The sequence below is a fragment of the Sprattus sprattus genome (assembly GCF_963457725.1).
Source record: "Sprattus sprattus genome assembly, chromosome: 1".
NCBI classification, from domain to species: domain Eukaryota; kingdom Metazoa; phylum Chordata; class Actinopteri; order Clupeiformes; family Clupeidae; genus Sprattus; species Sprattus sprattus.
The window spans coordinates 64678148-64694239 of NC_137920.1; the positions used below are offsets into that span (position 1 = coordinate 64678148).

At 45.2% G+C, this 16092-nt stretch overlaps 1 protein-coding gene across 4 annotated transcripts in view; it reads left to right on the top strand.

The window, feature by feature from the left end:
- Positions 1–16092, top strand: part of stard8 (StAR related lipid transfer domain containing 8) — a 43800-nt gene that overhangs the window by 17111 nt on the left and 10597 nt on the right. For 3 of the 4 annotated variants that reach the window (XM_080851430.1, XM_080851433.1, XM_080851432.1), the window contains 5 exons: positions 5377–5448; positions 7552–7633; positions 12466–12529; positions 12896–14181; positions 14758–14934. In XM_080851430.1, coding sequence (XP_080707556.1) covers positions 5377–5448; positions 7552–7633; positions 12466–12529; positions 12896–14181; positions 14758–14934 — 1681 coding nt within the window. The remainder of the gene's footprint in view (positions 1–5376; positions 5449–7551; positions 7634–12465; positions 12530–12895; positions 14182–14757; positions 14935–16092) is intronic. The other variant, XM_080851431.1, reaches the window with a different exon arrangement.

The window sequence follows — 16092 nt, forward strand, 5'->3', positions numbered from 1 at the left end:
CAAGTTCATGTTAGTTATGCCTCAGACAGATGCGGGGTCTGGCATGTAAACTAACTGTCTTTTCGGAGAGGAGACTCAGCTCCTGCTTCACAGGATTCTGACCCAACACATGTGTTCACCACCGCGCACATGCAGAACATACCAAGTCAGAACAAAGAAACATACACATTCTTTCTGGCAGGTACCTGACGTGCACACGTGCAAGAGCTGAACGCTTGCACACACACACACTCACTCACACACACACATATGCGTCTTTAGTTCATTAGTTTAGTTTTTTTCCCATAACTTTAGGGTTGTCAGAATAGCACGTTCATTTTGAGTAATTAGTAGAAAAACATTATTAAAAATATATATGCCCCTTGGCCCCATATGTCAAGTGTATTGCACAATTACACCCACACTTATCTGACACCCTTCCACAGAGCCAGTGGCTCTACATCATTCTGGTCTTCCATGTGAAGATGGTACCATTGTAATGGTAAACTGGCTTATAAAGTGTGAAATTGCTCATCTTTGCATCTGATTTCCCTTGGGTCCCACTGTATAGGCATATGCCATATATTTTGAAAATGAAGGGATTCAAAAATGTATATATTTTTAGATCTATATAATATATCTATATTTCTGGGTGAAAGCATTTCTGAGGTGAGGGTTTTTAATGGATTCTCATTGCCTGGAGCTACCTGCGAGCTACCACCTCCTTGGGTAGTTGTAACCTGTTGTGTGGGCCTTGCCCGCCAAATTCCTGCCAACCTCTCCTCACACTTGCTTGGGGTTTAACTGCTCCAATAACGAGGCACGTTTTACAACAAACCTAGCATCTGCTCCACAAGGAGTTTACGTGTTTTGCTTGGTATTGCAAAGTTTGTACATTGTACAGTCTTCTCTATCTTTTTTTTTTTTTTTTTTAAAGATTCGTTTTTTGGGGCTTTTTATGCCTTTAATTGACAGAGCAGTGAGATTGTGACAGGAAATGAGAGGGAGAAGAGGTGGGGAGTGGACAGGAGAAATGGCATCGGGCCGGATTCGTGTTTGAGCCACAGTGCCCCCCAGTCTTTCTATCTTTGAAGAGATAAGCACAAGGAACATCTTTCTCAAAAAGTGTCTGATTCTATGCCTTGCAATTATTACTGAAGACTGAAAGGCCTGCAATCTTCACAGTATACAGTGTGTTGCATTTTCCACAGTATACACATAAAATCCAGCGTGTTGTCACGTGCTGATATTCTCTAATAACTCTCAGACTCTCGGGATACTTTGATTGGCCAGCCGACCTCAGGTTTTACTTCCTGTTTCAAACTATTCCAGCCTCCATGATGGAGCGGGAGAGTGGCCCTCTCAGTTTTAATGAATGTTTTCTGTTAATTTGCCCCCACTACTGCAAGAAGTTCATATATGAATGTACACTTTCATTATCATCATATACCATGCCTTTTGCATCCAGCAAAGGAAAAAAGAGAGACCGAGAGGAGATTTTTATACAACAAAATGACAAAGCTACAACTGAGGAAGTATTGAGTCATTGGAAATCGGTTTTGAAATTCCGTTGTAAAGACTTGCTTACATAAACGAGTTTTATCAAAGCAAGGCTTTTCTTTAAATATGGCCAGTGAAGCAGCCCATCTTGCACTACCTGGTAGTGCAGTTCCCTGTTATGGTTTCTGGCTTGATAGAGGGACAAAGCCTCAGCTGCATGTTGCCGTGAGGTGGATTGTGCAGATGATTGACATGAGCCTTCTTTTTTGCACTGGCTGCGCTGTGGGCACCCACTAAAGAATGGGGTGTCATGCTGGAAGCTCCTGGAAGATGAAGTGAAGGGAGAGGGGGGCACAAATTGGAGTTCTGGGGAGGCTTACGATCGGTGTAGCTGATACAATTTTGAATGTACCGCAGTGACCTTGCCTGCAAGGAGACTTGCCAGACAAATGTCACAGTAGCTCAGTGTGGATTGGAGACCAGCGTCTTAATCAAAAGGTGCTACTCTGAAATTCTAAAACTGATTGTTCCAATCCATGATTGTGATTGGCTAAATCGCGTTCCATGCCGTTGTAAAATCCAGCATAACATAAAGTTGTCCTCATAACATTCTATGATAACATTCCATATTACTGCGCATCGGATGGCAAGGCAAGGCAATTTTATTTATTTAGTGCATTTCATACACATGTGCAACTCAATGTGCTTTAATTTTTGAAAGAAAGAAAGACGTTGGCTAAATCAGTGCAAAACACTGACTCGCGGGGCTGATTGCTTTCCTAAAATTGTCACTACAAATATTTGATATGGTTTCATTAAATAAAGACAATTACATTTAAGCAACAAATAGTTTCATAATAAATCGTCTTTATTCCACCACTACTGGAGCCCGGCTGGCACTGGCACTGCTTCGCGTTGTGCCTAACAACTCCCCTTACCTGTTCTAAAATCAGTGCAAAGCACGGCTTCTTGGGGCTTATTGCTTAAATCTACTCTGGTCACATATTTTATCTCGAGACCTTTTAATGTAATACCTGCTGATGAAATAGATTTAAGCAATAAGCCCCAAGAGGCCGTGCTTTGCACTGATTTTAGACGTGGTCGTGACCTATTATAAAGTCAATCTGCATTCCTACCTATATTTTTTATATAATTATAAATAACTATATTGACAAATAATAGTTTATCCTTGCTGCTTTTTAGAAATGTTTTACAAAAGCCACTTAGACCCTATAACAGTTAAATATTACTGCTGGCACACCTTACATTTACCTTACAGCTGCCAGAGCAAAGACATTATGTCCAGTCTCTGACTCTCACTGACTGACTCATCTTTAAACAAGACTATGAAAAATCTCCTTACTTATTTATTTATTAAGCTTGAACTCCTATCAGTCAAGGACAAACAACCAGTATTTAGTAGTATGTGCACGTAGACGGTGAAACTCCCTAAAAGGAATTCAGAGGAAAGGCGGCCCGGCCCATTCAGTTGAGTCTTGGGCCATCCCCTATTCTGATGACCGAAATCCAAAGACTTCCTGTTTATTTTGGAGAGGCAGATGGAGGTGAAGTCGGAGGCAATGAGGAAGAGAGGAAGGGAGAGGGTGGAGGGGTTGGGGGGGGAGCAGGGGTGGGCTTGGGTGGGCTGCTCAGTTTGGGGCTTTCCATCCTCTGTGTCGAGAGGGAGAGGGAGAGGGAGAGGGAGAGGGAGATGGCTATTCGCAGGAGAATAAGGAAGAATGCTATCTGATTTATTTCTTATGTATGAGGGCCAGACCAGAGTCACAAACAACAGCAATTCAATTTGGTTTTGTTTGTCTCAAGTTTGAATTGCCTCTCCAACAGGCGGTTAGTCTGAGCTCTCAGGCCCCCAGCTAGGGCTGATTTCCCTGCAGCGAGCTCTGTTGGAGGAGGAGGCCGCCAGGCTCACGGAGGGAAGTGCTGCTAAAGCTTTGGGAGTCTGGGACTTGAGGAATGTCGTAAAGGGGAGGAGGAGGAGGAGGAGGAGGAGGAGGAGGAGGAGGAGGAGGAGGTGTGTGTGTGGTTGCAAATAGAATGTCAGTATATTGCTATGTATTCAATAATGTAGTGATAGTCTATATTATTAGGATTACTTAAGTTTGAATGTGTGCAGCAGTTACAAACGCAGGTTTTTGCTAGCATGTGCAGTAGAACTGCAGGTGACGTGCACAAATGCTTTTCATAGAGGTTTTGCAAAGTACATGTTTATTTGCTGTCGGTTATGTGAGGCGGTGGAAGTACCCTTATCCTTGTCATCTGGGTACCTGATGGTTCATTAAGGCATTGGTACATTAAGGCATAATGCCTTAAGGAACACTTGAATTAGTCATGCTGTTACATAATCAGGAGGCAATGAAGTAAATATGCTCAATGGCTTTCTTAAGGGGATAGGTTATTCAGCATGTTTCATTTCAATAGACCCGGCAGTATATATGATTGATAGTGGGTGCTATGTTTCCCCACCAGTGTATCATTGTTCTGGTAATATTTTTTTTTATATAGTAATTGGATTGCAAATTGCCCTTCTTTTATGTCTGTTTGCATATTACTGAGGCTCTGCAAGGTCCATACAGTAATTTCCTCTGGGTGTCTTTACATTAGCAGACGGTCAGGTCTATTCTATAGCATAAGAGAGATGTGCAGCCATAAAATTACCCTGAATGAAGTGTTGACTGGAGGTGACAAAATGCGAGCATTTATTTATACACGCTCACAATGCAATCATAGAGAGGCTGTCATGGATGCCATTGAAAGCCATGGGATGGGTTTTCTCCCTCCCTTTCTCTCCTAATTCTCACTGAGCCCCTCATTGGGCCATGTCAGATTAAAAACTAATTTCCATAATAATCAGAAGGCATTAGCTGTCAAACTGAGGTTTGCGTCGGGCTGTAATCTTGGGACGCCTATGGACATCCCTTCTCCTTATCTGAGGGTTTGGCATCAAAGATGTTTCCGCTGCAATTTTCCCTTTGGACACAGAAATGAATGCTTTGCCATAGGGCCCCAATCAAGCCTGGGATAATGCAGCACAAGAGCCCTCTCAAACCGGTTGTTCCACCTCCCCAAGGATGCATAGTAGCACTGAAGATACACACACACACACACTGGTTAAGGGGAACTCTACAGCTCAAATATCAATCGCCCAAGAAAAATACATTTAGTTTCAACTTGAGTGGATATAAGTAGTGTACCTAATCAGATTTAACCTGTGGGTGGGCTCACATTGACATGGATAATAGTAGGGTTCAGTATTGAACCTTTTTCACGTGTTTGTCTTTGCCTCCCAAGACTACAACAACAGCATCGTCCACGATCAATAGCACCCCACTCAGTAGTTCTCTATGTTGTTCCAAGTTTCTCAGTTGTCGTGTTTGTTGGTTTCAATCAGAAAAGTGTGATTGAGTGCACTTTTTTGGGGATCAGCCACGGTGCTGGGCCTGGTACCATCCTCTGCTGGCAGCAGAACTCGGGGCAAACAGTGCCGCGCCAGCTGGCCGCGGTCATCAACAGATGCCCGCTGGATGAGCCTCGGTGGCCCTGGGGCCCCGCGGTGCACTACTGCATCCCGCTGAGCACATCTCATTAGCCTTGTAATAACCAACCTGCTCTTCCTGTGGAAACTGACACCTGCGCACAGAGGCTGTGCGTAGAGAGATGGATGAGACGGAGAGATGTGGCTAAATTTCACAGGCATTGTTTCTCAGGTGGCTCTGATGAGAACTTCAAAGCGTGCGTGCGTGCGTGTGTGAGAGAGCGAGCGCACACAACTTAGACAGAAAGAGATTGAGTGTGTATGGTGGTATGAAAGATTGCATGTTTGTGAATGGGAGAGAAACCCATGAATTCATTTTTCTCTCTTTTCCTTTTTTTTCACAGAATTGGAGGCTAAGGAGGCCTGTGACTGGTTACGGGCAGCCGGGTTTCCCCAGTATGTGCAGCTGTACGAAGGTAACTCACTTTCACCCTCCCAATTCTCTTTCTATAACTACCTCTTTGGAGTGTAGACTTCGGGCCAGTGAAGTGTAACATCCAACAGCAGACATGGTCAGTTATCCTGCATGACAGCACTGCAGCTTAGTGTGATGGGAAATGGAATGGACTAAAGGCTCTGCATCTCTCCCATATTCCATTCTATCTATTATTTTGCTCGCTCTTTCTTTCTTTCTTTCTCTCTCTCATTTATTCATTCATTCTTTCATCATTTTTTCTTCATCCCCTCTCTTTTCTTCTCACTCACTTTCCTGCCTTCCTTGTGGGCGCTGTGGGTTTGTTGGCAGGTGAATGGAGGGAGGGAGGGAGATGTGGTTCTGTTGGTTCTGTCACTGCCAGAGGGCTAATCTTTGATAGCAGAGGTTTTCCTCAGTGGGTTGAGAAAGATGTGGACAAGTGGCCAGATGGTCTGGATCCCTGAGGCATGACCCAGCATAACGTGTGCTAGTACCCCCTATCCCCCACCCCTCACGCCAGCCAAAAGGTGGACGAAGCCAAAAAAAAACGAACCGCCGCCATAACAACGCTGATTTTGTTTGGTTGTTTATGGATCTGTTCATTTTCTGTCAGCTCTTTGCCCAGCGTTGCATGCAAGGATTATGGCTCAAGCTGGTCATGCATTGCATCAACATTTAACAGTCAAGCCCTTAGACCAATCGCAAGATTGTTCGATCACGTTTAGTTCCTTCCTACATGTATGTACAGCATACAGCTTTTTGTAGGTACGGCGACACAGCCATGCATCGGTACCTATCCACATCTAACAAGCCAGTGTAAGGGCTTGGGGAGGTCGAAGTCCATAAATATCCCTGCTCCATCTCTGACTTGGCTGGTTTGAGAGCCAAGCAAATCTCCTGGTTAATTATGAGCAGTATGTCGGCTTACAGCGACACGTTGCCAAGAGCAAGAAAGGGCGAGAGGGGAGTTGAACTCTTGCTTTCATGTGGGGGTAAAACAAAATCAAAGTTAAGACAGAAGCCGGGCATTTGGGCACCTTGCCAACTCTTGAGCACCTTTTTTAAGGGCACAACTCGCTGAAAAAAATAGTTTCTTAATTCGAGAGCGCTGATAGGGTATTTGAGAGAGAGAGAGAGAGAGAGAGAGAGAGAGGGGGCATCAAGGGGGTCTTAAGACACTTGAGAGGCTTCCATCCTTCGGTAACCTTGCTGTTGTAATTCCCGGCGTGCAGGTGTAACCTGGATGCTGATCTGGCCCTAAGTGCAGTGTGTCTAAAAATGGGGGCCATGTGTAACCGTACAGGTCCTTTTGTGGATTGTGGCCATCGTTTGAACACATAAGCAGTTCAAATAATGAAATTCAGTTGAATGTTAAGATAAATTAGATTTCAATTTAACACTGTTCATTATTACCATAAAGTTACTTCAGTCCTATCAGTTAGGCCCTAGAAATTTAGTTTTTTTTTTCAGTTGTGTTTGTCTCTCTACTGCGGGAAGGGGAAGCAGGCTGAGACAAAAGAGGGAAATGTGACGTTTGAGGAATGCGGGGAGGCCCTGCGGGCTGTCCACTCCAGATCCGCACACCTGGCAACCGCAGCTTGCCCCAATCCAACTGGCACGCTTTGTGTTTTTGAAAGTTGTCTGCAATGACACCTGGTTGCCAGACCTGTGGCAAGCCTTTGACACTGCCATCATGCCGATCGTGTGGCGAAAGTGCCTTTGTCTCCGCATCAAGTGGAAGGGAAGGGGCGGGGGGGTTGGACATTGTTAGTGTGGCCCCCGGCATCACTCCGACTTGTTTGTGATTGTGAAAGGTGCCAAGGGGGAGCATGATGCACAAAGAACACCAGCTTTTGACAGGCAGTGCCAAACAGCAGCTTTAACTGAAAGGCTGAAGGACATCTCATTATCACAGAAATGCTTGTGCACCTTGTCATTTCTTTTCTTTTAAGCACTTCTCGTTCCATGTCTTGAATATTTCTCTGTTTCCTTTAATTGTTGTTTGTTTAAATTGTTTGATTTTGTTTATATGTATCTACAACCTGCATTCTCTTCTTTTTTTCCGTCTCACAGTCAATTATTCTCTCTTTTGTTTAATTTGCAGCTGCGCATTTCCCCATTGACATTGCCTCTGTCAGAAAGGATCATGGATTCCTCGACCAGGACTCCCTCAAATCCCTCTGCAGGTAATCCTGGGTGCAGTGAGATGTTTCACAGGGGTTTATAATTGCCACTTTGCTCTCTTCAGGGAAGAGGCTACTCAGGTGGGAAGTTTGCCATTCATTCCTCTAGAACAGCTGTGGGCTGGACGGGGGAAGAAGAGCCATGATCAGGGCATCACAACTAATGGACTACCAGAAATCTGTCTCACTCTTACTGATTCTCTCTCTCTCTCTCTCTCGCCCTCCCTCTCTCACTGATTCTCTCTGCCTCCCTCCCTCCCTTCCTCTGTATCTCCCTGTCCCTCTCCCTCCCTCTCTTCCGTCCTTTGTATCTCCCTACCCCTCTCTTTCTCTCCCTCCCTCACTCCATCTCATGGATACTCAGTCTCGTTCAGCATCTTTATAAAAGAAGCACGGCACAAAGCATAGGACCTGAGGCAGGTAATATCTATTCCATGCGTATAACGGATGCTCTTGAACTGCAGTTGGAGAGGCGACTAGGAAGGGCAGAGAGAAAGAGAGGTGGTAGTTGGGGGTAAGGGGAGGGTGGAAGGGGGTTGAGAAGGAGAAGGCGAGGGAGGGTGTGGAATGACAAAATGTCCAATCCCATTGTCCAGTAGCTCAGAGGCTAAAGTGGATGTCGCGCTTAATGATGTGGGTTTAGCTGGAGCATCTTTAGCACTGAAGACCTGTCATCCTGAATTGCATTCAAGAGCATGAGTTCTTTTTTGTGTTGTCAGTATAACTTGCAGTGCCTCAACCCTGATGGCACATGATCATTCGGAATTCCAAATATCCTATCAATCACTAGCGTGGCCTTAGTACTGATTATCTCCAATTGAAAAAAGTATATATTTGTTGCAATGATTCACAAGGAACCCTGTAAATGTGCTTTTGTAAATACATGCACGTGTATATATGGTTGCTACTGAAACCAAGGATGTAGTCTAAAAGCTAAACTAGAAGGGAACTTGGAGAAGCAAGATCTCGCAATGCAAGATCTCGCAATGGTAACAAAAGGGAGAAATAACTTGTGCATCTTCCCCTGTGATTTAGATCCGCTGCAAAATTCAAATGGGCTCTTCCTTGGCCCATGCTACACCCGTCCACCAGGTTGAATGAAAACGGCCTGGCAGTTTTTATGTAATCCTGGTACCAAACAAACAAACCGAACTGAAAAATAACCTCCTTGGCGGAGGTTAAAAAAGATCATAAATGTATGTAATGGGTAACACGACTGTTTGGATACTCGGTCTACAGAGATTTAACAGATTGAACTTGGGTCAAGTTCAAGTTCAGTCTGTGTAATTCACCTTATAACCTTGTCTAAACCCAACCCATAACCCTAGTTTCAACAGATAGTTTGTTTATAATCTGAACATCTGTAGATTGTCTCTAGGGGACCCATCCAAATAAAGTGTGACCATTTAGTAAGACATTTATCTGCCTTTTGTAGGGTAAAAGGGACACAGATGTTATTGTGAGTAGTTAGTTGTAATTTACACTTTGAAGGTGGGATATAACAAGGCTTTCATAAAGAAAAGAAAAGAAAAACCTGACCTAATCAATTTTCCTGATTTACTTTACATACTTTACAAATACATTACTGATTTTTATAATTCAATTCATATTTGTTAAGGCTGACCAGAGGAGCCGCATGATAATCTTTCAGTTCTTGTCGGAAGTGCTATTTTAGACACCCAATTCACCTATTGCCTTAAGACCTATGACCTTAAGATAGCCTGTAGTTTAATAGGTTGTAATGTGTACCTCCTGTCCTACCTATGCCGTTTCTCAGTGAGCCCCAGTGCCAAGATCTTAATATGCGTTGGGTCCTTGTCAGACAGCAACAAAATAGCTGATGACAGGAGCCCATTGTTAATGTATTCTTTCATCAAAGCAACTTTAAAATACATGAAAGGAAAAGTGCAGAAGTCAGGTTTCGGGGGGGGGGGGGGGGGGAGAATCTAACTGTTGTTGAGTAATTGCTCCAGGTTTTTAATTAATTCTCTTTATATGAGTCTTGAGAGGGATCAGTCCGTGTGTGTGTGTGTGTGTGTGTGTGTGTGTGTGTGTGTGTGTGTGTGTGTGTGTGGGGGGGGTGTAAGTCAGGACACTTTAATAGCTTTTCTACGATTAAAAGGGTGTAAGAAACCATAAACAATGCAGGTATTCACAGAAAATACACTATAATAGGACACATCTTTTGTCTTCCAACACAAAAACAAGCTATACATAAGAACATCTGGCCAACCAAGTAATACTTCATGCAACAGTAAGGTGGTCAACACATCTAGAAGGATACTCTTGAGAGAGTCAGTGTGTGGTGGGGGAATTCAGGAGATCTCAATAGCTATTCTACGATAAGAGGGTGTAAAAGACCATAAACAATGCAGGCATTCACAGAAAATAGACTTTAATAGGACACATCTTTTGTCGTCCAACACAAAAACAAGCTATACTGTACAGTAGAAAATCTGGCCAACCAATCATACGTCATGTAACAGTATGGAAGGACATCTAGAAGGACCCCTAGAAGGATACTCTTAATCTCTCTTGCCCACACCCCCCCCCCCCCCCCCCCCTCCGCTACCTCTGTAGGTCTCTTTCTTATCTTCTCTTTCCTTCTCTACCCCTTTTTGTTTGTATTTGTGGGTTTGATGTGTTGCCTCTTTGAGTTACATTCACCCTCCCAGCTAATCAGACACCTCCTGGGTCGGGCATCATACCCAATAGGCCTACCCCCTGCAGCAGATAACCTAATGCCATATCAAAAAGTGACAGAGTGGAACTGGAGAATATGCTCTCCCTGATGATGAGCCTCTTTTTTCACTGAACACATATAATAACATTATGCATCCGTGATGAGTTCAGTGAGCTCGCTCTCCGTGCAGCTATCAGCTCTCTGCAGAATGGAATTCTAATCAGTCCCTACCATTCCTAAACCTTAGCAAATCAGATCACACATTGTCTGCATACAATACAATGGTCAAAAAGTATGTATTTTGCTTTCTCCTCTGAAAACAGTCCTTAGCCCACAGCAAGCGTAAGGTTTTTCATAACCCTTCCTTTGTGTCTGTCCCCCTTGAAAAAAAACTGCTCAGTAGCTACATTTAAATGTAGATTCTGGATCAAGGGCTATCTATATTTATTTCATGTGTGAGATTGGTTCTGGTTCCCTTTCAGAGAAGTGTCACCTGGCGCAGATTGAACAGAATTATTTTGTAGGCAGTCACAAAACAGGCAGAGCGTCGCGCTCTTCACGCCGCTCACACACTCCAATAGAGCCCTTAGCCACTAGCCTCTCTTGCTCTCCTTCTCTCTAACTCACTAGCTTCTCTTACTTTCTTTTATGTTTTTTCTTTTTTGGCTTATCCTTTCTACCACCTTTCTTTTTTCCTTCATTCCATTCATACTTATTCAGCATATGTATATCCTCTCAGTTGTTATCCCCCTCCCCTCCTTTTACACTAGATCTGCTCTCCCCATGCCTCACGTGCCAGTTTTTTCTCTAGCTCTTCCTCTAGCTCTTCTACTAGCTCTTCTCTCCCCATGCCCCATGTAATAGCACTTCCTCTAGCTCTTCTCTCCCCATGCCCCATGTAATAGCTCTTTCTCTAGCTCTTCTCTCCCCATGCCCCATGTAATAGCTCTTTCTCTAGCTCTTCTCTCCCCATGCCCCATGTACTAGCACTTCCTGTGAGCTTGACTTTAGAAGAAGCTTTTCGGAAGTTTCTGGCTGGTGTATAAATGGATGATTCCGAGTAGGGAAATCTGCCTGTTGACACACACTCGTTTGGAGACATGGCCTGTGACTAAGATAAGACGCAAACATTCAGACAGTCTGACAGTCTTAAGCCGCTCGTGCCCGGTGGGACCTTTTTCACAGTTTTGGCTGTGTGTTTGGCAAGGGCAGGCAAGTAATCCTGGTGGTTTCCATCCCCTAGAAGATCCCACCTGCATGTAAACTCAAAGTAACACACTCCCACAAGGAACAATGTGGTTGTGGGATAACACTGTTTGTAAGCACACACACACACACACACACACACACACACAAACAGAGAGAGGGAGACAGATGAGGATAATGGTTTTACTGGAGCCCATGGGCTAGCTGAGTCATTTCTCTTTAAAGCGTAGAGGATTGCATTTTGGTATATGAGCATGCAAGCATGGGGGTCTTTTCTTCTTTCTCTTTCCATCTCTGTACCCCCCTTCCCTCTCTCCCCCTCCCTTCATGTGTGTGTGTTTTGTATAATTAGCTCAGAGAATTAGTCCTTTTACTGATTTGGATTTGGACACCAAATCAAACATTGAAGTGTACTTTGTCTCGAGTCGGGCACCATGCCCAAGATGCTTATGCCAGTTTGATGCACTCCAGATGTCAATCAAAAACATTCTGGACTGGGGGAAGGGTGGTATTCTCTCTATTGAAGAGATAAGGAATTGCTATTCTATCCTCCCCAGAGTGAGTTGCAGACAGAAAACACTGTGTGTGTGTGTGTATGTGTGTGTTTTCAGTGGCTGTTATGAGTCTATCAACAGTGAAGCTATCAGCTTTTAGGACAATTAAAATCCTATCTAGTCTCCGCCATGTTTGGAACATTAGTGACCACGTCGCAGCTTTACCTGTTAAAAGATGGTGTCTCATTGGGTGGTTGTTCACAGTCCATGCTGAGAAGTTGTACATGTTTTAAATTAGCCATTCAGTTATACAGAGATTATACCCTTGCCAGGTGGCCATTGCATCACATTAAATCAGCAGGGGGACTCATAATCTCATTGTTGGGGCAACACCTGTTCTCACTGTTTATGTTATGTGATTGGTTTTCCTATTTCTGTGTGTTTGTCAATAGGAGGCTGACGACACTAAACAAGTGTGCTGCCATGAGACTGGAGGTTCACTTTCAGTGCAAGCAGGTAGGTGAGGTGGTACTGTTTGGGACATTGGTCAGACTGGCTATGTGTGATATGCATAGCCAAATGGACAGATACGACTTATGCCACCAATGTTTCTGTAGGATTTGTCACACAGTCCTCTCAATTACTTTTTTTTAAATTAGTTTGCCCTCAGCTGACCTTGTATGTCGGCTTTTAATCCTTTTAGTGTGTGTGTGTGTGTTTGTCTGTGTTTATGTGCGCATGCATGTGTGTAAATGTGAGTTAATGACACTTCTCTGTTAATATTCTGGTCATACTTGTTTTCTTTGTGTGCTTGTTGGTGTAGGTTATTGCATATTTTGCATGAAAACTCTGGTGTGTATTCTGTGTTGGTATGCCATGCAGAGTGAGGACTCGGAGGAGGATGACGTGTGTGCAATCAGCGACAGGTGGGCTTTCCAGCGCGAGAGCAAAACCTGGTCGCGTCTTCGGCCGCTCTCCCCAGGCGATGGAGTCGGTGCCCCGCTCCGACCTCTAAGGGCATCGGCCAGCAGCGAGAGCGTACTGAGCGACTTCAGCAACCTGGAGGTCACCTCAGTCACTTCTGCGACCTCGGCGCTGAGCGATAGTAGCCTGAGCGTGGAGAGTGCGCGTGAGACCAGCCCGTCGGAGGGAGCGACTGCCTTCAACAGTGGCGTTGCAGTGGCAGCCGACGCCCACCAGGACGCAGATGGCGAAGAGGAGGAGAAGCAGAGGGAGGTGTCACCAGCGAGAGAGAAGCCCAAAAGATGCTCGCGGTCCTTCTTCCGGAGGATGGAGTCGTTGAGAAGAAAGGACCAGGAACGGGATGCAGTTGACATGGCAACAATGGCAAAGATGCAACCGGAAGGTCTCCACTGCACCTCCAATGAGAGCCTGCCAGGGCTGAAGGCCAAAGCAGGGAAGGCCCACACCATCTGCAGGAGCAGCATCAGCCACAGCAAACTACGCGACTTCACATCCCGTGTTCCTCGCCGGACCTGCCTCTACCTGGAGGACTACCAGCTCGCCTGGGCCCGTCCCCAAGCCTCAGACCGCATCGGCCCATTAAGGAATAGGCAGCAAGGAGGGCCGCTGGTCCACCTGCCCAAGGATCACAAGCCCGGAACATTCCCCCACTCCCTGTCTATTGAGAGCCTGTGTCCCACCTCACTTGGGGATAGTGGCAACACCATTGGCTGGCCCGGAGAAGATGGTGACTTCTCAGTGGGGAGCATGAGCAGCCGCAGCGGCTCACAGGACTTCTCCAACGATGACTCCACGTTCCGGAAAAGGCGGAACTCCACGTCATCCATCGGCAGCGTTTATGACAACGTTCCAGAGGCCAGTGGAAGTTCGGAAGAGTTACTTAATCTGAGTGGGGGTGAACGAACCTTGGATCTGGATGATATTCTTAGACAAGTTCATGGACTCCAGCACAACATTGACCAGTGGTCACGGCAGCTTGACAAGTCGCGCACGCAAGACGACTCCGTCGTAGATACTACAATACCCAGCAGCCCACACTTAGAGGAGCAGTCCATGTCAGACATGGGGACGACCATGAGTGACTATGACAGCACTGGAAACTCACTGAATGACGGGGAAGGAGAGGGCGAGATGAGGGAGAGGAGGGATTCTGGTGTCGGAGCTTCACTCACCAGACCAAGCAGGTAAAAGGGCAGTCTGACTCAGGAATGGGTTTAGGAGTTAGGACCCTATTGAGATTCTATGTAATGATGCATTTTCCAGAGTTGTCCCAACTCTCCTCCCAACTGAGTGCAAAAGTGCTCCAGGGTTCAGTCAGTGATACCACACCTATTTTAGTATGCTCTGGGTCATTTTATTGCATCACCAGCGTGCAATAAGCCAATTGAATCCACCGTCTTCATTTGTCGGATTGCGCTCTCATTGCATCTCATTGACTCAGTGAAGAATTTCATCAGACAGATAGTCTTTCAGATTTAGCTGTCAATTCTGACGACGGTCCTGAAAACTTGCACTACATCAACTGGCATGAGTTTCCCTTTTTCATTTTCGTGAAAAAATAATCATACCGTCACATAGCTTTCAACCATGGCCAACACAGTTTCTTAAAAAGATCAAGCTTTTAATTAGGGGCCTATGAGGATGATTCACTTGGGATTAAGGGGATTTTTTTTTTAGGTGGGGGTGTAGAAAAAGCATCCCAGCTGGTGTGGTGTCTTAATGAAATGCTGTGTCCACTCCTCTCGTCTTGTCTGACCCAGCAGGAAGCTCCGCTGGCACAGCTTCCAGAACTCGCACCGTCCGAGCGTGACTGCCGCCTCTCTGGAGATCAACCGTCAGTCGGCTGCCCAGCTCAACCTGCTGCAAAAGCTCTCCCTGCTCCGGCTCACAGCCATTATGGAGAAGCACTGTGAGACCAGCAAGCACGGCTGGAACTGGTGAGAGCCGCCCCCTCCCCCAAACCGCACACACACACTGCCTCTTTCTTTCTCACTCATACACGCATACACTGGTCCTCGCAAATATGCACATGAATGCATAGTATGCAGTCAAACAGACAAATAGATCAAAACACATACACACACACACATGAATGAATGAATGAGGTCAGATATGTGCTTATATGTACACTCACACAAGTAGTGGGGGTGTTATAATTTGGCATGAAACAAACTGCACAAACAACAACATAAGAAAAGTTCTTGCTGTTATCTGAGGTCAAACTGTGGCATATTCAAGTTATTCTTGTGGTGGTAAAAAGAAATATGCCATGAATCAACTCTGCCAATTCTCCCATCTCTCCTCGAAGCTTGAAGCATCACATCACCAGCAGGCTTGGAGAGTTTTAAAATGTATGAGATTTATTATGTGGCTACGAAACACGAAGCCACAAGGATAGTCAGACCAGATAATATCATGGCTGAAGGTCTTCCAGTCTTTAGTGTGTGTGTGTGTGTGTGTGTGTGTGTGTGTGTGTGTGTGTGTGTGTGTGTGTGTGTGTGTGTGTGTGTGTGTGTGTGTGTGTGTGTGTGTGTGTGTGTGTGTGTGTGTGTGTGTGTGTGTGTGTGTGTGTGGCCCAACAGCAAAAGGAGAAAATAACAATGTCCTCCCGGGGTGTGGTGCACTGTCTTGGGGCTGCATAAGTGTTGTGTGCTTCCATGCATTGGTGTGTGTGTGCATGAGTGTAGTGTCTGTCTGTCTGTTAATGTCTGCACTGTCCTTTTGGCTGACACGGTTCTTAGGACTAATAGATGATTCATTTCTCTGATGTGCACTCACAAAGAAAGCATTATCTTTCCTGCAGCTGTCAAAGCCAACAGGAACTTGCACTCACACACACACACACAAACACAAACACACACACACACACACACACACACACACACACACACACACACACATATATACTTTCAAACTCTTACATCAAAGAACTTAAAGCAGAATAAGTGAAATGGCAAATGGATCCCATTTTGGCAGGGTTCCGTTCACTTCTTGAATAGACAGCCCTTCAGTGCCTTCTCTTTTGTAATTCGAGCAAATGTAATCGTGGGGATCTTTTGCAGAGTGTCAGACCATTACTAAAGCAAATGGACAGA